The sequence below is a fragment of the Rhipicephalus microplus genome, chromosome 6 (assembly GCF_043290135.1).
Source record: "Rhipicephalus microplus isolate Deutch F79 chromosome 6, USDA_Rmic, whole genome shotgun sequence".
NCBI lineage: Eukaryota > Metazoa > Arthropoda > Arachnida > Ixodida > Ixodidae > Rhipicephalus > Rhipicephalus microplus.
The window spans coordinates 43,865,315-43,885,354 of record NC_134705.1 but is presented as its reverse complement, the minus strand read 5'-3'; the positions used below and the strand labels follow the sequence as shown (position 1 = coordinate 43,885,354).

General features: G+C 45.0%; 1 protein-coding gene across 1 annotated transcript in view; it reads left to right on the top strand.

Moving 5' to 3' along the window:
- LOC119167650 (cytosol aminopeptidase) overlaps window positions 1–20,040 on the top strand; it is a 98,082-nt gene that overhangs the window by 42,466 nt on the left and 35,576 nt on the right. Inside the window, exons 8-9 of the mRNA XM_075865963.1 lie at window positions 11,418–11,576; window positions 18,387–18,511. Coding sequence (XP_075722078.1) covers window positions 11,418–11,576; window positions 18,387–18,511 — 284 coding nt within the window. The remainder of the gene's footprint in view (window positions 1–11,417; window positions 11,577–18,386; window positions 18,512–20,040) is intronic.

The window sequence follows — 20,040 nt, the reverse complement described above, 5'->3', positions numbered from 1 at the left end:
AAAACTCGAAACTGCAGCTCATAGACGAAACCTCGTGATAATTTCAGGCGGTTTAAACTATGTCTTAAATGAAGATGGAGCAGGACCAGCAACCACACTGGCGAAAGGAGTCGATGACTTGCGCACCACTTCTCCTCAGGTACAGGTATTGATATGCACGATACCGGAGGTACCGGTGCGGGGCGGCAACGTGCAAAGAGCGGTTGTCAACACAAACCAAGAGATATGGCGGATGAGTCGAGAGAAAGGCTTTGAGGTGGTGGAAATAAACAGAGAAGTGCATAGGTGGGGTGGTTTTCAACGAAACAGAGTTCACATCGATGGGCGGCTAGGTCATGAGGTGGGTTGGCGACTTACAGGACACGCAGTAGCTTTTGGGGGGGGGGGGGGCCTTTGGGGTGCAGGATAGCTAGTAACGAGGAAAACAACCAGGGAGACTCTTTGACAGGTGGTATGGACCGATACGATTCTGAAGTGGCACTAGTATCTAAGATAGGTAGAGTCCAGGGCAGAAATAGACGTAGCCAGGAGCGCAGGGCCAATTCAGACATAGGGTATATTAAGATGAGTGGGCAGTGGAACGGAGCGGCCGCCACCATGGTCTCATCCAACCACTTTTTGCTTTTCGTACAGTTGTTCGCAGTCATCAGCACGAGCTCGCCGGACTGCGTGGAACCGCATGCGCCTGGCACGCCATACGGCACGTGCCCGCTTTAGCCCGAACCGAGCTGTTGTTGCCCTGTGCCACTTCAACCTCCCTTCCGGTAACCCCTTAGGCTGCCACCAAGCCAACCGCATCGACATCGTCAAGCCACCCAGAAAACTACAAATACAGCCAGCCTTGCACCGCGCGCCTCAGTGGGCAGTGGAACGGAGCGGCCGCCTCCATGGTCTCATCCAACCACTTTTTGCTTTTCGTACAGTTGTTCGCAGTCATCAGCACGAGCTCGCCGGACTGCGTGGAACCACATGCGCCTGGCACGCCATACGGCACGTGCCCGCTTTAGCCCGAACCGAGCTGTTGTTGCCCTGTGCCACTTCAACCTCCCTTCCGGTAACCCCTTACGCTGCCACCAAGCCAACCGCATCGACATCGTCAAGCCACCCAGAAAACTACAAATACAGCCAGCCTTGCACCGCGCGCCTCAGTTGGCAGTGGAACGGAGCGGCCGCCTCCATGGTCTCATCCAACCACTTTTTGCTTTTCGTACAGTTGTTCGCAGTCAGCAGCACGAGCTCGCCGGACTGCGTGGAACCACATGCGCCTGGCACGCCATACGGCACGTGCCCTCTCCAGCCCGAACCGAGCTGTTGTTTCCCGGTGCCACTTCAACCTCCCGTTCCGGTAACCCCTTACGCTGCCACCAAGCCAACCCCATCGACATCGTCAAGCCACCCAGAACACTACAAATACAGCCAGCCTTGCACCGCGCGCCTCAGTGGGCAGTGGAACGGAGCGGCCGCCACCATGGTCTCATCCAACCACTTTTTGCTTTTCGTACAGTTGTTCGCAGTCATCAGCACGAGCTCGCCGGACTGCGTGGAACCACATGCGCCTGGCATGCTATACGGCACGTGCCCTCTCCAGCCCGAACCGAGCTGTTGTTGCCCGGTGCCACTTCAACCTCCCGTTCCGGTAACCCCTTACGCTGCCACCAAGCCAACCGCATCGACATCGTCAAGTCACTCAGAAAACTACAAATACAGCCAGCCTTGCACCGCGCGCCTCAGTGGGCAGTGGAACGGAGCGGCCGCCACCATGGTCTCATCCAACCACTTTTTGCTTTTCGTACAGGTTGGTTCCTCCCAAGATTATAGCGCTAAGCGATCTAGCAACTATTGTCTGCTGCTCCTTCCATGCCCACATGTGTTGCTTGATATAGTCGCAGAGTGTTTTGTCGTTATAAAGGAACTTCTTCTTTGCGGGCATATTGAACAGAATCCTGGTCCAAATAGCGAAGTATTAGCCGCCATCATCAAACTAATCGCACACTTGGATGAGCGTCACGACAACTTGCAGAAGACTACTAACGAAGTTAAATAAAAGCAGTTGCTACTTGATTCCAAAGTAACAGATTTAACCACCCGACTAACTGTACTTGAACAGAAGGTTATTTCCCTCGAGAGCGTTCCAGACAATGCACAGATGCAAGGTCTTGTAACGGCTGCCGTGCGACACGAAAGTGTCGCTCTCAGTTCACGGCTTGATGACTTCGAGGATCGCTCTCGTAGGGAGAACCTAATTTTTTATGGGATATTGGATTCTGCTTCAGAAACCTAGGCTGAGTCGGAGCTAAAAATTCGTGAAATCCTGTCTGCGTCCCTTAAACTGGAATTTCCTAATGAAGCCATCTCCCGTGCACACAGGCTTGGAACATATGTACAGAACAAATGTCGACCTGTTATTGTTCGCTTCAGTTCGTTCAAAACAAGAGAAAGTGTCTTTACTAAGAAATCGATGCTTCGCAGCACCCCCGTGTCAGTTAGCGAAGATTTCTGCAAGGCCACGCGCCACATCCAGAAAAAGTTTTTAAATGTCGCGAAAAGCACTGGGCAGCCATATTACTTGAAGTATAACAAGATACTAATCAACAAGAAAGCCTATGTTTATTGTCCGGTCACCGATCGTGTAACTGAGGCAGGACCTATTTATGATAACCCCGTCCACATTGCTCCCGAAGTAAGCAATGCAGAATGCGCAGGGGCCAGCGTTCCTCCTTCACATCGATAGCTAGATAAGCATTTTCGAGCTCACGAATTTTCTTTTTTGCTATGTAATTCTTCGAAGTGTTACTAACAAGCGTGAGGCCCTATCTGCGCTAATAGATACATGTCTAGCTGATGTCGTCGTAGTAACTGAAACTTGGCTGTCCGCGGAAATTGAAAATAACGAAATATTTAACTGTTCAACAAAGTTTAAATTCTACCGCTGTGACCTGGGTACGAGGTGCGGGGGCGGCGTATTGATTGCCATTAGCGACGAGAGTAGCTCATTCAGCGTGCCTGTTGTTTCACCACTTGAAATTGTCGCGTGTGTTCGCATTAACCACAAAGATATCGTTGTTTGTGGCTGCTACCGGCCTCCTAACCTTACTACCGGTTTCGCAAATGAATTACACGTTGTACTAAATAAGTTGCGAGTAAGGTTTCCGGCTGCGCCTATGTTTCTCCTAGGTGACTTTAACTTCCCTAATGTTTCGTGGTCTCCCCCTTTCCCAATAATTTCATCAACTTCTGCTGACAGTGCTGCCTTTCTTGATGTGTGTTCAGACTTTAACCTTACCCAGCTGGGTGACGCTCCAACCCGCATTACCTTGTCCACATCCTCAGTTCTAGACTTGGTGCTGACCACGCATCCCGACCTAATTAAATCCCTATCAGTTATTCCGGGCGTAAGCGACCATCTAGCTATTCATTTTAACATGACTAAAACAACTAAAAGAAATGATAGCTTAAATGTTTTTAGGGACTACAAAAGAGCCGACTATGTTTCAATTAATAATGAGCTTCAGCTTTTCCTAAACGATTACCTTTCGCAATTTCTGGAAAGGTCCGTGCAACAAAACTGGAATTTGTTTAAGCAGAAGGTAGCAGAACTTACCAATCGTTTTATTCCACTTTGCACAATTAGGCAAAACGCAAAGTCCCCTTGGTTCACGCTTACACTAAAACGACTACTGAATAAAAAGAAACGAATTTTTCGAAGGGCAAAGCTAACTAACAATGCGGAAAGGTAGTCCGCTTATCATCACGCAGCTGACGAGTACACTCGCGCATTATCCGTTGCAAAAGAAAATTATTATCAACAAACGCTTCCCTCCCTGCTTGCAACTAACCCACAGAAATTTTGGCAGATGGTTAGGGGAAATGAAAAAAAGGCGATAGAATTAATCCATGATGATAACAGCCGTGTACCAAAAGAAGAGTGTTGTGTCATTTTAAGCTCTGTGTTTTCATCGTGCTTTGTTAAACCTACAGCACTTTCCTTTCCCGATACCCCCACCCACAACTTTGTTCCCATGGAACCCCTTTTATTTGACTGTGTCGGCATACAAAAATTGATCGAAAACATGAAATTAGCCAGTGCTCCAGGTGAAGACGGTATCTGTGCAAAATTTTTGCATAATACCTCTGTTTACTCAACTGTCATTTTATGTAAGCTTTTCACACAGTCTTTGGAATGTCATTGCCTCCCGGGCGACTGGAAAGCGGGAAAGGTGGTTCCTCTTCACAAATCAGGTGACGTTCATAACCCCCGCAATTACATGCCCATATCGTTAACAACCATACCGTGTAAGCTCATGGAACACGTCATCTACTCTCACATAATCACTTTTTTAGAAAATAACTCGTTCCTTCGTGATCACCAGCATGGATTCCGGAAACAGTACTCGTGTGAGACCCAACTTCTCTGCTTTACTAATGACCTTTTTCTTGCCATTGATGCTTCTTCCCTTGTTGACTGTATTTTTCTCGACATTGCTAAAGCTTTTGACACTGTATGCCATAAACTGCTACTGCTAAAACTAAGCAAACTTAATCTTGATGCTAACATATTAAAATGGATTGAATGCTTTCTAATAGACCGCTCCCAATTTGTAACTGCGAACGAATCCAACTCCCCTCTCTCACCCGTAACCTCTGGCGTCCCCCAAGGATTTGTTCTTGGCCCACTACTCTTCCTGATTTACATTAACGATTTGCCACATAACATCTCTTCTTCTATTAAACTTTTCGCCGATGATTGTGTTATTTATAGCGAAATTAAAACCCCTTCTGACCACCTTGCCCTTCAGTGTGACTTAGACACTGTTTCATCTTGGTGCGATACTTGGCTAATGAACCTTAATGTTACTAAATGCAAGGTAATGAGAGTTTCACGTCGAACATGTAATATTTTTACTAACTACGTACTTAATAATTCTCCCCTTACTAAAGTTAGCTCTTACAAGTACCTTTGCATTACAATTTCTGACAACCTTTCCTGGCAGTCTCACATTGACCTTATTAAAAACAATGCTAACCGCACACTTGGTCATTTACGCCGTAACTTCTCCCTTGCCCCGATGCAACTGAAACTTCTGCTCTATAAAACATTAGTCCGACCAAAGCTAGAATATTCATCATCTGTATGGGATCCCCACATAAACATCCATATCAGTAGCATCGAAGCAATTCAAAATCGCGCCGCTCTTTTCATTTTGTCGAACTATTCCCGTACAGCAAGCGTAACCCATATGAAGTCAACCTTAAATCTACCTAGCCTATCATTTCGCCGCAAAATCTCACGCTTGTGCCTCTTCCACAAGTTGTACCGTACCATGCACTCACTGAGTAACTCGCTTTTTTTGCCGCCATCCTACATTTCATCCCGCAGCGATCACCACTTCAAAGTTGGAATTACAAGCAGCCGTACAAACCTCCATTTTAATTCATTCGTGCCCAAAACAAGCACAGACTGGAATCACCTTCCCGCTTCCATCGCATCCATCACTGACCCGGCCAACTTCAAGAGTACCATAAACGCATACCCTTTTTAAACATGCTCCATTTGTTTGTACAGATTGTTACTTGTTTTTCCACCACTCCTCTCTGTAATGCCTTGTGCATTGAGAGAAAATAAATGAAATGAAATAAATAAAATGAAACATGCACGGTGGTAGGAACAGGCTGAAGTGGGAAGAGATGGAAGAACAGCTAAGGGAGAAGAGGCCGATGGTATACGGTTTTGTAGAAACACATCTCAGGGACATGGAACAACCTCCTAACAGTCCGGACTATGCGTGGGAATATTCTAATAGAACAGAAGGCAGCAGAAAGGGGGGTGGTAGTGGGGCATTCATTCATAAAAGTACAGACTGGCAAAGGGTCAAGCAGGAGTGCAAGGAACATTTATGGCTAAAAGGGAAAAAGGCAGGACAAATGACACTCCTTGGTTTTGTGTACTTGTGGACGGGAGCAAAGGCTAGAGAGGAAAACCAGGCAGTGATAGAGTGTATATCAAATAACATTCAGGAGTTAGGAGGAGAGTGCGAGATAATTATACTAGGAGATATGAATGCGCACATAGAAGATATAGATGGGCATACTGACCCGACAGGCAAAATGATCATGAATATGTGTGAAAGGCTTGATTTGATCATTTCCAACAGTATCGAGAAGTGTGAAGGGCAAATAACATGGGAGGTAGGAAGGCTGCAGTCGACGATAGATTATGCACTGATGTCACATAGTATGTATGATAAGTTCAGGGGAATGCACATAGATGAAGGTGGCTCCAGAAGTCTGGGTAGTGATCACAAACGTATCAAGCTAAGTTTTGGAAGAGCAGTGAAAGTGGGAAGGAGACAAGATGAGAACTACAGGAAAATTTTTATTCAGAAAGGCAAATTGAAGTAGCCACTAAACAAATTGAGAAAGTAATCACTGAGGACGACAAAGCAGTGTGGACATACACGAATCTAATTAGACTGTTTGAGCTAGAGCTTGCTAAGGCACGTGATAAGTCACCCCGGAAAAGAAGACAAAAACCCAAAAGTTAGTGGGATGAGGAAGTTAAGAGAGCCATAGCAAAACGTCAGGAAGCCTCTAAGGAACACAGACATGCTAAGCAGCGGGGTGAACCGACAGATAATGTAGAAAGAAAATGGGAAATATTTCTAAGCTGTAGAAGGGATGCATCCCTTCTGATCAATGAACAGATTAGAAGAAAGGGAGCTCAGTGGCTGGCAGAAGTACATAAAAAAGATAGAAAGGCAGCTGCGAAATTTTGTAACCATCTAAACTCCCTAAGAAATGAAACCAGCCTAGAGCAGAGGTTTATAACTACAGCTCAAGGTGCTAGGCTAGAAGGGGACGAAGCTATTGAATATATACGAACAAGGGTGACTGAAAAATTTCAACAAAAAAGTGCTTTACGCACGACAATAGATAAGGATGAATCAAGTAGCGTAATGGCTCCATTGTCACAGCGAGAGTGGGAAAGGGCTGAGAAAAGGGTTCCTAGTAGTACATCAACAGGCCCAGATAGCATTCCAATTATGCTGATAAAGACATTAGGTCCGAAGTCTAAGCAGGCTTTGAGAGAGGCGGTGAGCAAAATAATAATTGATGGTGAAGTTCCCGATGGATGGAAATTAGCAGAATGAACATGATCTATAAAGGAAAGGGGAACAAAGCTGACATAAGCAACTACCGTCCTATAACAGTGACATCAATGGTCTACAGGCTGGCGATGCAGATTATAAAGGAAAGACTGCAGGCATGGATAGAGGATGAGGGGGTGCTGGGGGAACTGCAGAATGGGTTTCGGAAACACAGGAGGTTGGAAGACATTCTGTTCTGACTGACGCAGTGCATCGAAATAGCAGAAAAGGAACACAGGCCCCTGTGGCTAGCATTTTTGGATATCAAAGGAGCGTACAATAGCGTAGTTCAAGAGGAATTCTGGGGAATACTGGACACACTAGGCGTGGAAAATGTAGTCACTAATCTTTTAAAGGATATCTATAAAGGTAACAAGGTAGTTATAAAGTGGGAAAAACTGGTATCCAAGCCTGCAGAGGTAAAATGGGGTCTTAGGCAGGGGTGTCTTCTGTCAACCTTTTTATTCATGATGTACCTTCAAGGATTAGAGGTCAAATTAGAGGGAAGTGGTCTGGGCTTCAACCTCTCTTTCTTCAAACAAGGAAAACTCATTGAACAGGCACTACCAGCATTGATGTACGCAGATGATATAGTGCTAATGGCCGACAACAAGGAAGATTTGCAGAGATTGATGGACATCGGCGGTAATGAGGGACGTATGTTAGATTTCAGATTCCGTAACGAAAAATCAGCATTCATGATTTTTAATGACACTGAAGGTAGTGAGCTTAGAATACAGGAGGTCACGCTAGAGATAACAGATAAATAAAAATGTCTGGGCATATGGGTAAGCAATGGGGCTTGGTACCGAAGGGAACTAGAAATATACGTGACGGCTAAAGGTAACAGGAATGCAGTGGTAATGATAAACAAGGCACTGTGGAATTACAATAAGTATGATGTTCTGAGAGGAATATGGAAAGGGGTCATGGTTCCTTGACTCACGTTCGGCAATGCGGTCTTGTGCATGAGATCAGAAGTTCAAGCAAGATTAGAAGTTAAGCAACGTGGAATAGGTAGGCTTGTCTTAGGAACTCACGGGAATACACCAAATCAGGGAGTACAAGGTGATATGGGATCGACATCATTTGAGGGCAAGGGAACTAGCAGCAAGATAAATTTTGAGAAGCGATTCAGAGAAATGGGGGAGGAGTGTTGGGCTAGGAAGCTATTCAGCTACTTGTACATGAAGAATGTCAATACAAAATGGAGGAAGCGAACCAGAAAATTGACTGGTAAATACTTAGAAAACAGCAGGGGGCCAAACCAAAAAGAATTATCGGTTAAGGAGAAGGTGAAGGAAGCTGAGACCGATATGTAGAGAATTGGCATGATTTAGAAGCCCGCACTAGAGATCTATAGAACTTTTAAGCAGGAAATTGCCAAGGTAAGGATCTATGATTTTACTCGGGGTAGTTCTCTAGTGTTTGAGGCCAGGACGGGAGTATTGTGAACCAAGCCATATCGGGCCAAATACGAAGGGGTAGACATGGTATGCAGTGCATATGGAGAGGAGGAGGAAACTTCCGAACACTTGATAATGTTCTGTAAAAGGATTCACCCTATAGTTCAGGATGATGGCACAGAGTTCTTCAAAGCACTGGGGTTTAGGGACAGGGAGGGCAAAATAGACTTTAAGCGGGTAGAAATAACTAGAAGGATGTTATCTGATTGGTGGCTAAAGTCAGGGCATGAGTGAAAATTAAACCCTTCTGTGCAAAGTACGAAACCTCAACCTCACAATTTCAAGGAAAACAAAATCAATCTAGTTTTTGGATCATTAAGTATTACGGCTTGGTGGTGCTAGCCACCGCCCAATCTAAAGGGTACAGTTATATCCATTCATCCATCCATCCATCCAATGGCTGGAATGAGCAGACGACGTTACTGTGGCAGTTTTTGGGAGTGTGATAATTACTCGAGGAAAAAAAAGAAATCGTGTTTTCGTTGGGCGATGTGGGGGGTGCAAGAATTATGCGAGCGCGAGGATTACGCAAGTAAATATGGTAGCATGTAGTTTGGCATAATGAGTCCAAAGGTGGCTTTTTTCAGTTCTGCCCGTGCAGTGTAGCACAACGTCAGGTTATTCTCGTGCCTGCCCGCTAATTGGAACTCCATTTAATTTGAACAAATTTATAATGCCCTTCGAGTTCAAGTTAACGAGCCTTTACTATAGTTCTGAGTTAAATTTGTGTAACACAGCCTGAACGATTAAGATAGTACAGTTATTGTCAAAATTTTTGCATTTCACACATACTATGGGGAACGTGCATTGAGCCGGTGGCGCCGCTGCGCGGAGGGAACGAAACGAAGTGGCGTGATTCGTGCAGCAGCCACTCCACGAGCCGAGCCGTGTCACGCTGGTCAAGGAGCTTTTCAATGTCGCGCATGAATTGCTGCGTCGTCAACTGCGCTTTTCCTTAAAACATTTCCTTAAATGGCACGCCTTTTGTGGACAGCTTTAGTTGCTTGTTGGAGGGCGACTTCCATTTGTTTGGTTGTGACGTCTTTGTGACGGACTCTTCACTGTTGACAAAAGCTACAACTGTTGCTGCATGCTTGCAATGGCCTTCCACACCACCCCTACAGTTGCAGTGAGCTCTGGTGATCAGCCTAGTTGCATCAAGCTGAAAAAGAGAATACTCAAGTTACACGCGGCCTACGGGCAGTGCGATTGAAAGAGATGCGTTTTTGGTGTTACCTGTCTTAAGTAATTAATGCTGAAAAGTACACACATGCATATTACAGAACGCGTGCACTTAAAGTTACATCAACCAACAGTTATCTCGTCGTTCACGGCGATGACCATACAATTTACTGGACGCCGTCGCTTGGCTGTACGTGCGTTACTGTTACGCGGACCGTAGTTCAGACAGTTTAATACGTGCCTAAAGGCGAGCATTATTCATTCACGCTCATTCGCAGGTAAAAAATGTTACTCACACGCCCTACGTATAAGCAAACAGCGTAGTTCGTAAGCGGCAATGGTAAAGAAGAAGAGCCGGATGTGTGGCACAATGCACAGGGGACCGCGCGAATCTTTTAATGCACCTGTATTTCATTTGCGCCTTGACAGCACTCTGCATGCAAGCGGTGCCACACCACCCTGTTTTATTTATGCTACGCGACGGCTAAGATATCACTTGCAAAGATGACACGTAACAGATTTACTCAATCACTCATGCAGGTTCACGTTGGCTTGTCGCACACACCGCCCTTTCAATATACTCTAGTATGTCTGACTGTGGTCTCTTCAATCAGTCGAAAACGTGCCTGCTGCGGCATAATTTGCCTCCTTTCTCTTCGTTCGAGGCTCTGAAAAACCCTGTTCTCTTTACTTCGTTGAAGGCGGCGCGCTTTATAATACCTGTAGCCATAGCGCGCACGCACGTCCACAGAACGCGGGCACAGCAGAAGGGGAGACGAGAATGCGTATCACGTCAGTTAACAACTCAGTGGCCACTCGTGGCGCTGACGGCGCGCTGGCGCACTGAATTAGCGCGCCACCTGTAGGTGCCGCACGTTTCCTATAGCACACAGAACACTGTGGCTGTATGATGGGCTGACAAAAGGCAACCATGGTTTTGGTCATCATGAATTTCAATGAATCTTGCTTGAACAGTTGAAATGACAGCCAGTGCTTTATTGTGCTCACAGTCGCTGCTGGTGACAGTGAAGTGGCTCATGTAGGTGCACAACAGCGAGCTCTGCTCCTGCACTGTGACAGCATTAGACAACCAGAGTTCAGCGTTGCAAGAATGTGCCGCCCATCACACTGGGCAATTATCAAGTTTCATTTGCTGAGCACTGTACATCAGGGACACATAACACTAAGGAAAACTGTAAGAGAATATTCGTGTACTTTTGGTGTTGTTGAAATAGATAAAGTTTTTTTATTTGGCTCAAAATTCTCTTTATCAGATTTCTCAATTATCTGTGCAAAATTTTTGTGCCTTCTAGTGTGACATATTGAGATTTATGTGACACCAAGTGACGCTGATGAAACAGTGCTAATGACTAAGTTATTTGGCCTATGTAACAAGTTGTGCCACTTGATGAGTACTTTGCAAATGAAACAAGCAGCTGCTGTTTGGGCTTTTCTAGAATCAAATTTGTTTGTTTTTCTGTTCTCTGCTCACGTGTTCATTGTCCAAATAAATTAATAGACTCTACTTTGTGCTGTTCTCTTGCAATGCAGGTGTCTTCATTAAAACAGGTGTTGTGATTAGTGTTCGTGTTGACGGTGTGGGCCCTTTTCTTTGCTTTCTCAGGGACCGCAAGTGGATCGAAGAACAGAAGATGGGATCCTTCCTGAGCGTCACACAGGGATCGGATCAGCCGCCTGTGTTTCTAGAGATGCACTATGAGGGCCCAGAAGCTGTGGCAGGAGGACCTTTGGTGTTTGTTGGCAAGGGTGTCACTTTTGACAGGTGATCACCATTCCTGCATTTATGAATACACTCAAATGTCGCTATAGCGTACCTTAGTTTGACGATTTTTTCAGATTAAAGATTTTTTTAGAAAATCAGCCCCCAATAACTGCCCCTTAGTTTAATGAAACACTATTTCACTTCTGCGAACTTCAAAACGCCAAGTGTTCCAGAATAAACGATCGAATTTGATCCTCTTTATATCTCTACGATTCTTCAAAATAACGAATGGAGATTTTAAGAAGTTACTCCAAGCTTTGAAAATAGTGCCTAGCTCCGCACCTTGTACTATAATTGTCATCAGAACTCCAGCATATTTCTGTACCTGCTCGTCCTATTCTAATGTGGGACAGCCCTATCGCCATCATTATCGCCTGATGCAGTCAAATCTCATTATAGCGAACCTCAGATTAACGACTTTCTTGAATATTCCCCTCCAACTGTCTATTGCTTTAATGTAAAAATATTTCATCACTGTTAATTTCAGACTACCAAAATGCTTCAGAATAATGCATCGAATTTTATGTCCCTTATATCTTCACAACACTTCAAAATAATTAATAGCGATTTTAAAAAGCTACTCTTGGCTGTGAAAATAGTGCCCATCTTCATACCAGGCACTATTATCATCGTCAGAATGCCCGTGCATTTCTCGATGTGCAATAGCCCTATCGCCATTATCATTGCCTAGTACTTGTTTTTTGGCCCGGTACCTTTGTTTTCGTTGGCCAGCTTTACCTGTGTGCTTGTTATACGGCTGTTTTCTAGCTGTTTGGTTGGTGGTTGAACGTTTAAGATGAGCTCCTGAAGCAGCACCAAAGGAATGCTACGACAGAGTGAAAAATGCAACGCGAGTGACCTATAAGATAAAGTCGATGATGATTACCTGTCCGTGGCTCGAATACTACACACAGTTCGACGACGAAGCATGCACGTGAGCTTAGCTGACGACCGATCAGACCGATAAGATTTTTTTCGATGAGAAGATGACAACGAGAGCAAAGGCGACGTTAGCACGACACGTGCAAACCAGCATAAAGAATCGGTATTTAATGCTGAAGCTTCACAGTATGTTAAAAGGATGTGCACGCTTAAGAGTTCCGTATTTCAGCAGCCGAGCTGCCCACATCAGCACAGATCGTGCTCTTCCTCAAATAAACATGCACTCGTTCTGTATACAGCCTGTTTGTTTTTTCGCACTTATTAGAGCGTAGCGCCGTTGTGATCGTATACAGACCACAGGTAGGCAACTCACAAATTCGCATTTAGGATTTTTGCGCAAATGTTCAATACTTTCACTACAATGACTTTTCAAAATAATGAATGATTTTCGACAGTCTCTTGAGATTTGTTGCGTCGACATTCCACTGTACTTTCTTCTTGTGGCCGAAACGAAAATGATAATACAGTACACTCTCAATTACAGAACAGCAAAGGATTAGTAAAATACCGTATTTTCTCGCATATTACCCGCACCAAAAATAAAAATAATTTGCCTGAAAAGGTAGGGTGTGGGTCATGTGCGAATAATCCGGAAGCAGAGGTCCGCTTCATGGCTATACATGGCATGCCGTGCAGTCCACATCCCCATCAGCATCGTCTGGTGAAAAGCCAATAAAAGCCAACCCAGGCCGTAGGCAGATCAATTCCGTAGCGTGTTTATTCACTTTTTGCGCGCTTTGTTTGATTTGGTCAGCAGCGTCACAAAAGCGATTCGACAGCGTCTTTCTCCGAGTCTGGTGTGGCCAGTTTGCACCGTTGGTCAGCCTTGTCTAGTGAGACACCATAAGTGGGTCTTGACGGCAATCTCTCACCGCGAAAGAAAAACTCAAGATTATAGCTACTGCGGAAAAAATCGGCAACAGGGCTGCTGCGAGTAGGCATGACATTGACAAATCCTGCATTCGCCACTGGCAAAGAAAAAAAAAAGGCCTTTCTCGAAATCGCATGCAAGGAGAAGCAAGCATTTCGTGTCCCGAAGACTGGTGCGTACCCCCTTGTGACGCAACTTGTCAAATTTATTGAGGATCAGAGGAGTCGCGGGCACGCTGTGTCAACGGAGATGACGCCAAAGTAAGTGCTGAGGATGCCGCGCGAGTTGAACATCTCACGCGAGTTTTGTGCGAGCCATGTATGGCTCCAGCGATTCATGGCCAGGCATGGATTTTCAATTCAGCGGGGAATGACTATGTGCCAGCAGCTTTCCAATGCCTATGAGGATAAGCTGTTGACCTATCAAGATAATGCATGGATAAATGGTGACCTCGTCTGTGACTGGCTTCGTCTGTGACAATCTGGGAGAAGGGGCTGGGCGCCATGTTGGCATGGCGGCCGATGCTGGTGGACTCGTTTCGAGGCCACTGCACTGACGTAGTAAAAGCATGCCTCATTGACCACTGCACTGATGTCGTGATCATACCCGGTGGCATGACTTCCATGCTACAGCCACTGGATGTGTGCCTCAATAAGCCGTTCAAGGCGCACGTTAAGTGGCTGTATGCCGAGTGGATGGCCGACGGCCGTTACGCCCGGATACCGACTGGGGGCTTGCGGAGGCCAGACATTACGCTGCTGTGCCAGTGGATCGTGAATGTGTGGGAGGTGATTCTGGCTGACATATTGCGGAAAAGCTTCAAAAACTGCGCCATCAGCAATTGCTTGGATGGCACCGCAGGCGATTGCGTCTTCCAGAGCGGCGACGAAGCCTGGAATGACAGCAGCGACAGCGGCGAGTCGGGTGATGGCTGAAAGAACAGGAATTGGTGCCGTCAACGTTGCGACGATTGCTTCGAAGTAAAGTTCTTTTGTAAACAAGATTGTGATGTGCTGTGCAGAATCTGATGTGCTGTGCAAGAATGAGACCAGTCTTATCAAAAGCAATTGTTTCATTTATGCAGATATTTCGCTTAACAGATTGCCGCTTACTGAAAGTCAATCGGTAGATTGCAGTGAAATCTCAATGCAACGAATCTCAAGGGCCCGCTAAAAGTCGTTTGGAAAAATTGTGGCGAAAGTATTAGAAATTCGTGCAAAAGTCCTAAATGCAAACTCATGAGTTGCCTACCTGTGCTGTGTATACAATCACAACTGCGTTACGCTCTATTAAGTGTGAAAAAATGAACAGGAAGTATACAGAACGAGTGCATGTTTATTTGAGGAGGAGCACGATCGGTGCTGTTGTAGGCAACTTGACTGCTACAGGACGAACTCTTTAAGTGTGTGCATCGTCTCATGCACTTGAAAGTATTGGCGTTGGACACCGATTCTTCGCATTGGTTTGTGCGCTGTTTTCACCAGGTCTTCGACTCGTCACCATTTCCTTATCACGACAAATAGTATAGATCTTATTAGCCAGCTAAGCTAAGTCCATTCTTCTTCAGTGTCGCACTGTGCATAATGTTCAAATGTTAGTGAAGTATGCAAAGGTAATTAATCATTGGCAACTTCATCTCATATGTACCCACGTGGCATTTCGCAGTCATTGCATTCTTTTCATGCTGATTTCAGAGCTCATCATGAACCGACAACCATCAATTCAAAGGCGAGGAAACAGCCACGTAACAAGCATTCAGATAAAGCTGCCTTACGAAGCAAAGGCTATGCGGCGAAACATGACGTGAAAATCAAGTGCAGGGTATGGTGATGGGAATTCTGCTATCACGCAATAGAATGGGGCAGGTGCATAGATAAATGCACGGGAGCTATGATGATGATAGTGGCAGATAAAGAGCTGGGCATTGTTTTTACAGCCACGAGTAACTTTAATATCGCTATTAGTTACTTTGAAGCGTTGTGGATGCCTACAAAATTTGACATGTTATTTCGAAACACTCAGTATTCTGGAATTCGAAGTAGTGAAATATTTTTACATTAAACCAATGGACATTTGTAGGGGTATTTTTAAAAAAGTTGGCAACCAAAGGAGCTTCTGAATTCGCTCCTGCTGAGAAATGCTGCTGTTTTGTTGTTTTGCATCTTTATTAAACTTGTTTGGTTTAGTTTTGCAATACAGTTAAACCTGGGTATAACGAAATTGATAAATCCTGGGGAAAATTTGTTATAAACAGCATTTCGTTATATGCAGGTTCGGTACAAAAATTCGGAAAATAAACGCACAAACTAAACAAGAGGGGGGCTGAAGGCAGAGCTAACCAGAAACACTTAGTTTACACTAAAAACTTGCTTATTATTTCGATAGCAATTATATGGACACTCTCAGCAGGGTTTTGTCGTCGCCGCCATGTTTCGTAACACGTCCAAATAAATAACATTTCCCCCACGCATCATAACTTTAACGAGCGGGTGAAATCGCGCGAGCGCTGCTGCAGCAGACATAAAATGAGGTGGCCCACCCCAATCGCCTGGAAAGGGCATAAGATCTGCCATCATAAGAACTGCCATCGAATGCTCAAACAGAAAGTAAACAACCCATCTTGGATGAGCATGAACCAACGCTCTGGGATATCAAATATCAGAGTTCCGGGATATCGGATCCACAATAGTTGGCTGCCAGCTTTACTTCTTATAACATAATTTTTTTGCTATTGCGTTCATTGCATTGCAATTAACATGCTGTAGTGTTGTTGCCAGAACGAATGGGCTAATCGTGAAAGCTATCAGCACGCCTCGCCGTGGTGGTCTAGTGATTAAGGTACTCGGCTGCTGAACTTGCAGGTCGCGGGTTCGAATCCCGGCTGCGGTGGCTGCATTTTTCGATGGAGGCGGAAATGTTGTAGGCCTGTGTGCTCAGATTTGCGTGCACGTTAAAGAACCCCAGGTGGTCGAAATTTCCGGAGCCCTCCACTACGGCGTCTCTCATAATCATATGGTGGTTTTGTGACGTTAAACCCTACATATCAATCAATCAATCAATCAATAAAAGCTATCAGCATGCGTACTCGAGGAGTGGTGCAAGAAGGAAGCGTATGTGAAGAGTCGACCTTCGAAAAATTTATCCTCAACGTGGTCTCAGAGAGTTTTCATTAGTGCATATTCTGACATTGGTGGTGATAACACAATTGTTCGAAATCAAGAAAAGTCACAGTTTTGCGACAATGGCGAAGCAATGAATGCGATAACAACTTGGAATGTAACGCTGAGAACGGCAAGCTGATCAAATCGTGCAGCACGCTGCTCATGCACAAAGGTGCACGAAAACAACATACACAGCCAGGACGAGAGCGAACTAACAACATTTACTGCTGGACACTTCAAGCGCTGTTTAAACAAAAATGAGGCACAAAACGTAATCACAGGTACATTAATGAGTGAAAACTAACAAGTGCCTCAGTTGTTACTTCGCCGTGTTTGAAAAGCGCACTTTTATTGCAAATGGCACCTTTTCAGCGAGCGAAGTGATCTTTGTGCATTGAGCACCTAAACGCAATCGTTCCGGTCACAGTTGTAGGCGCACGATTCTCCCCACTGAAGGATAAGCGCGCACTCACAAGCATCTAACCGCCCCCCCCTTCATTTATGGGGCCAAGTATGCTGGGCAGATAAGCGCGCGCAGCGCATGGTGACGAGCTGGGTGCCGAGCGCGGATGGCTTTTTATTTTCTGGAGTTTTCATATATTTATGTACGTATACATATACTGGGAATGACAGCGGCGGCTGCAAAAAACTAAATGAAACTGTCCATACACAAAATTTCTATTGCTATAAAAAAAAAAGCAAAGCTGAACGTCGCCGGGAGCCAGATCATGTGCGCAGTGAAACTATGCACGCGCGCACGACGTCGAAAACGAAGAGTGAATGACACGGACATGGATACCACAGAAAACTATTCGGTAAAGCACCCTCCATATGCAGCACGGCCCCACATATGTGACGCTAACTAAAAGCGTGGCATTGCCATTACGCAAAAGTAGGTTTTTTTTTATTTGTTTGGAATGGGGGGGCAACACACTCGTGCATGCGACCGCAGTGGCGAGAACTGTGGTAACACCGGCTGTGGGATGCAGGCCTGCCTCACGCGAATGCATGCCCGTCGCCGCCGCTTCGCACTTCGTCGCCGGCGTGGCAGCTGCCGAAGATGCATGCTTGTACCAAAATGCCAAAATGTGGAGCGAAATTCCTGATTGTCCATGAGGAAAATTGGTTATATCATGGTTGTCTCCCATTTTTACTTTGTTACATAGGGGTCACAAATACATGTGCTTCTATGGAGCAACAGTGGGGAATAAGAAATACTTTGTTATATCGAATAATTTGTTATATGGAGGTTCGCTATAAGCGGTTTAACTGTATATTTTGAATTTTCATATCAAACCTGTATATAATCAAGTCCTCTTTATAACAAGTTTTTCCGGGAAATTGTCGTTTTTGTTATTATATCCAGGTTTAACTGTAGCATCTTTGCCTTTCACATGTAAAATATTGTCTCCAGCACTTTGGTTGCATGAAGTCATGTACATAATTGCAATTCTGACTCTGCATTGCCTTATTCCTAATAAGAGAACAATAAAGCATTACTCTGCCACTGCTTCATCAACCTATCCTCAAGAAACACTTCTATGTTGCTTTCTCATTTGCATATCCTTAGGAATCTTTTCCTAAGCTTTTTTTTGAGTAATTGCACTTTAATATATTCGAAATATACTCTAGAAATAGTCTAAAAGTATTCGATTCGCTTTGTACTCACACTCATAATTCGAATTCACTTTGCACCTGAAATTTCCCTATTAGTATAGCTCTAGCTATTACTGTATGAGCTCTTCTGTTACTTCACCAGGCGCACTTATTTGTGCTTCACATAAGGGTGGTAATGAAGTTACATTTTATTTTTTTGTTCCTGTCGTGGGGTGGCAGCGGTGGCATCTCCCTGAAGCCATCTGCCAACATGGACCGGATGAAGGCGGACATGACCGGTGCTGCCTGCGTTGTTGCCACCTTTGCCGCAGTGGCAGCACTCAAGCTGCCTGTCAAGATGGTCGGTGAGTGTCGCCTGTCATGCCTGGTCTCAAGGAAAACATTACATAATGCCAAGGGAAAGCACACCTGACCAATGTTTCTACTCTGGACCAATTCTGAACACCGTCACATTCTGCCCTATTGATGAATTCATCATTTCATCACTTCTGGCCCAGAAAGTATCTGCACTGCATCCCGAAAAATTTTAACCGTAGATGCTCGGTGACAGATCATTGTAGTCGGCGGATTTGATGCGTATACTAATCTTGGCAAAATCGTTCTTGAAAAACTCCGGTCATATTTCTGACAGAGCATCCAAAACTAAACTATTGCTCGTCGTCTCTGGTTCTGAAATCATGTTTGGCCGCCGTGAAATTTCGAAGCTGCACTGGTGGCCAGAACACGCATTTTCCAAGTTCAACTGCATTCTGTCGAAACTGTTGTGAAAAGTTGTGTGGACACAAGTCATGAGTGACCACAAAACTCCCGAAGTATGTGAGCATCCCACGCACACCAAGTGTAACAGCCGTGCTCCTTTCCTCAATCGCTGCATATTAAAGTGCGTTAGACGCAGTTATACATCTCAACAACACAGCTCTGTAGACATCTGTGCTGCCAGCCTAGAGCCAGCTGCAAAGCTTGAAAACAGAGATACTGTTTGTGACAACTGCTGTCGAGGAAACTGTGGTAGCTATCGTCGCGATCATTGATTGTGACTAAGCTTTCACAGTACGCGGCTGACACAGTGGAAAATTAAAAAAGACAATTATGTAAAGCAAGACAAAGCGTTTTCAGCTTATGACTATGGAATTGCAACTCTGGCACTTAGTTTTCAGTTGACCTCTAGCCGCTTTAGCGAACTCTTTACAGGTTTGTTTGCGGTACGTGCCGCTCATTGTACTCCAGTGGTAGTCTGAATGCTGTATTTTCTTGCGTGTAACCTACGCCTGCACATGGCCTACGCCCCCCACTACAAACTTTCTGCATATTGTTGTAATGGCACTTACCTTGCATTACTTTTCGCTTGTACAGCGCGACCTCAATTGTACCTCCCACGGATTTGAGACGACCCGCATTTTACCATGAATCTGTTCCATATTCCCATAGAAATACTATGTATTAAAAGCTTTGGTTATACCAATGCAGTTTCACACCGACCCTGTATCTTGCACAACTTTCAGAGCCCGCCCAAAAGAAAAAAAAACACCTTTACTCAAATCAAATGTCGACCAACTATTCACGAGTGCAAAATATGAAGTTGCGTCTTCCTAGGCTGATGATTAGAAAAGTAGAGAGTAAGACAGGATAGAAAATTGATTCTCCTGGAAGTTCATGTGCTTCTACATACATCTCGATCACGTGGGTACGCATCCGGGATGGTTACCCGATCAAGCTCTATCCACACAGTGTAGCTTCAGCCAGCTGAAAAGCTGATATTTTCACATTTTTCGTCAGTTAAAACTTCCTGGTCGACATGCAGCTGATCTCCTGCCTTTGTCACACTCGCAGTCACAGGCTTGCGCACACATAAGGGCATGACGCAGCTGTTTTC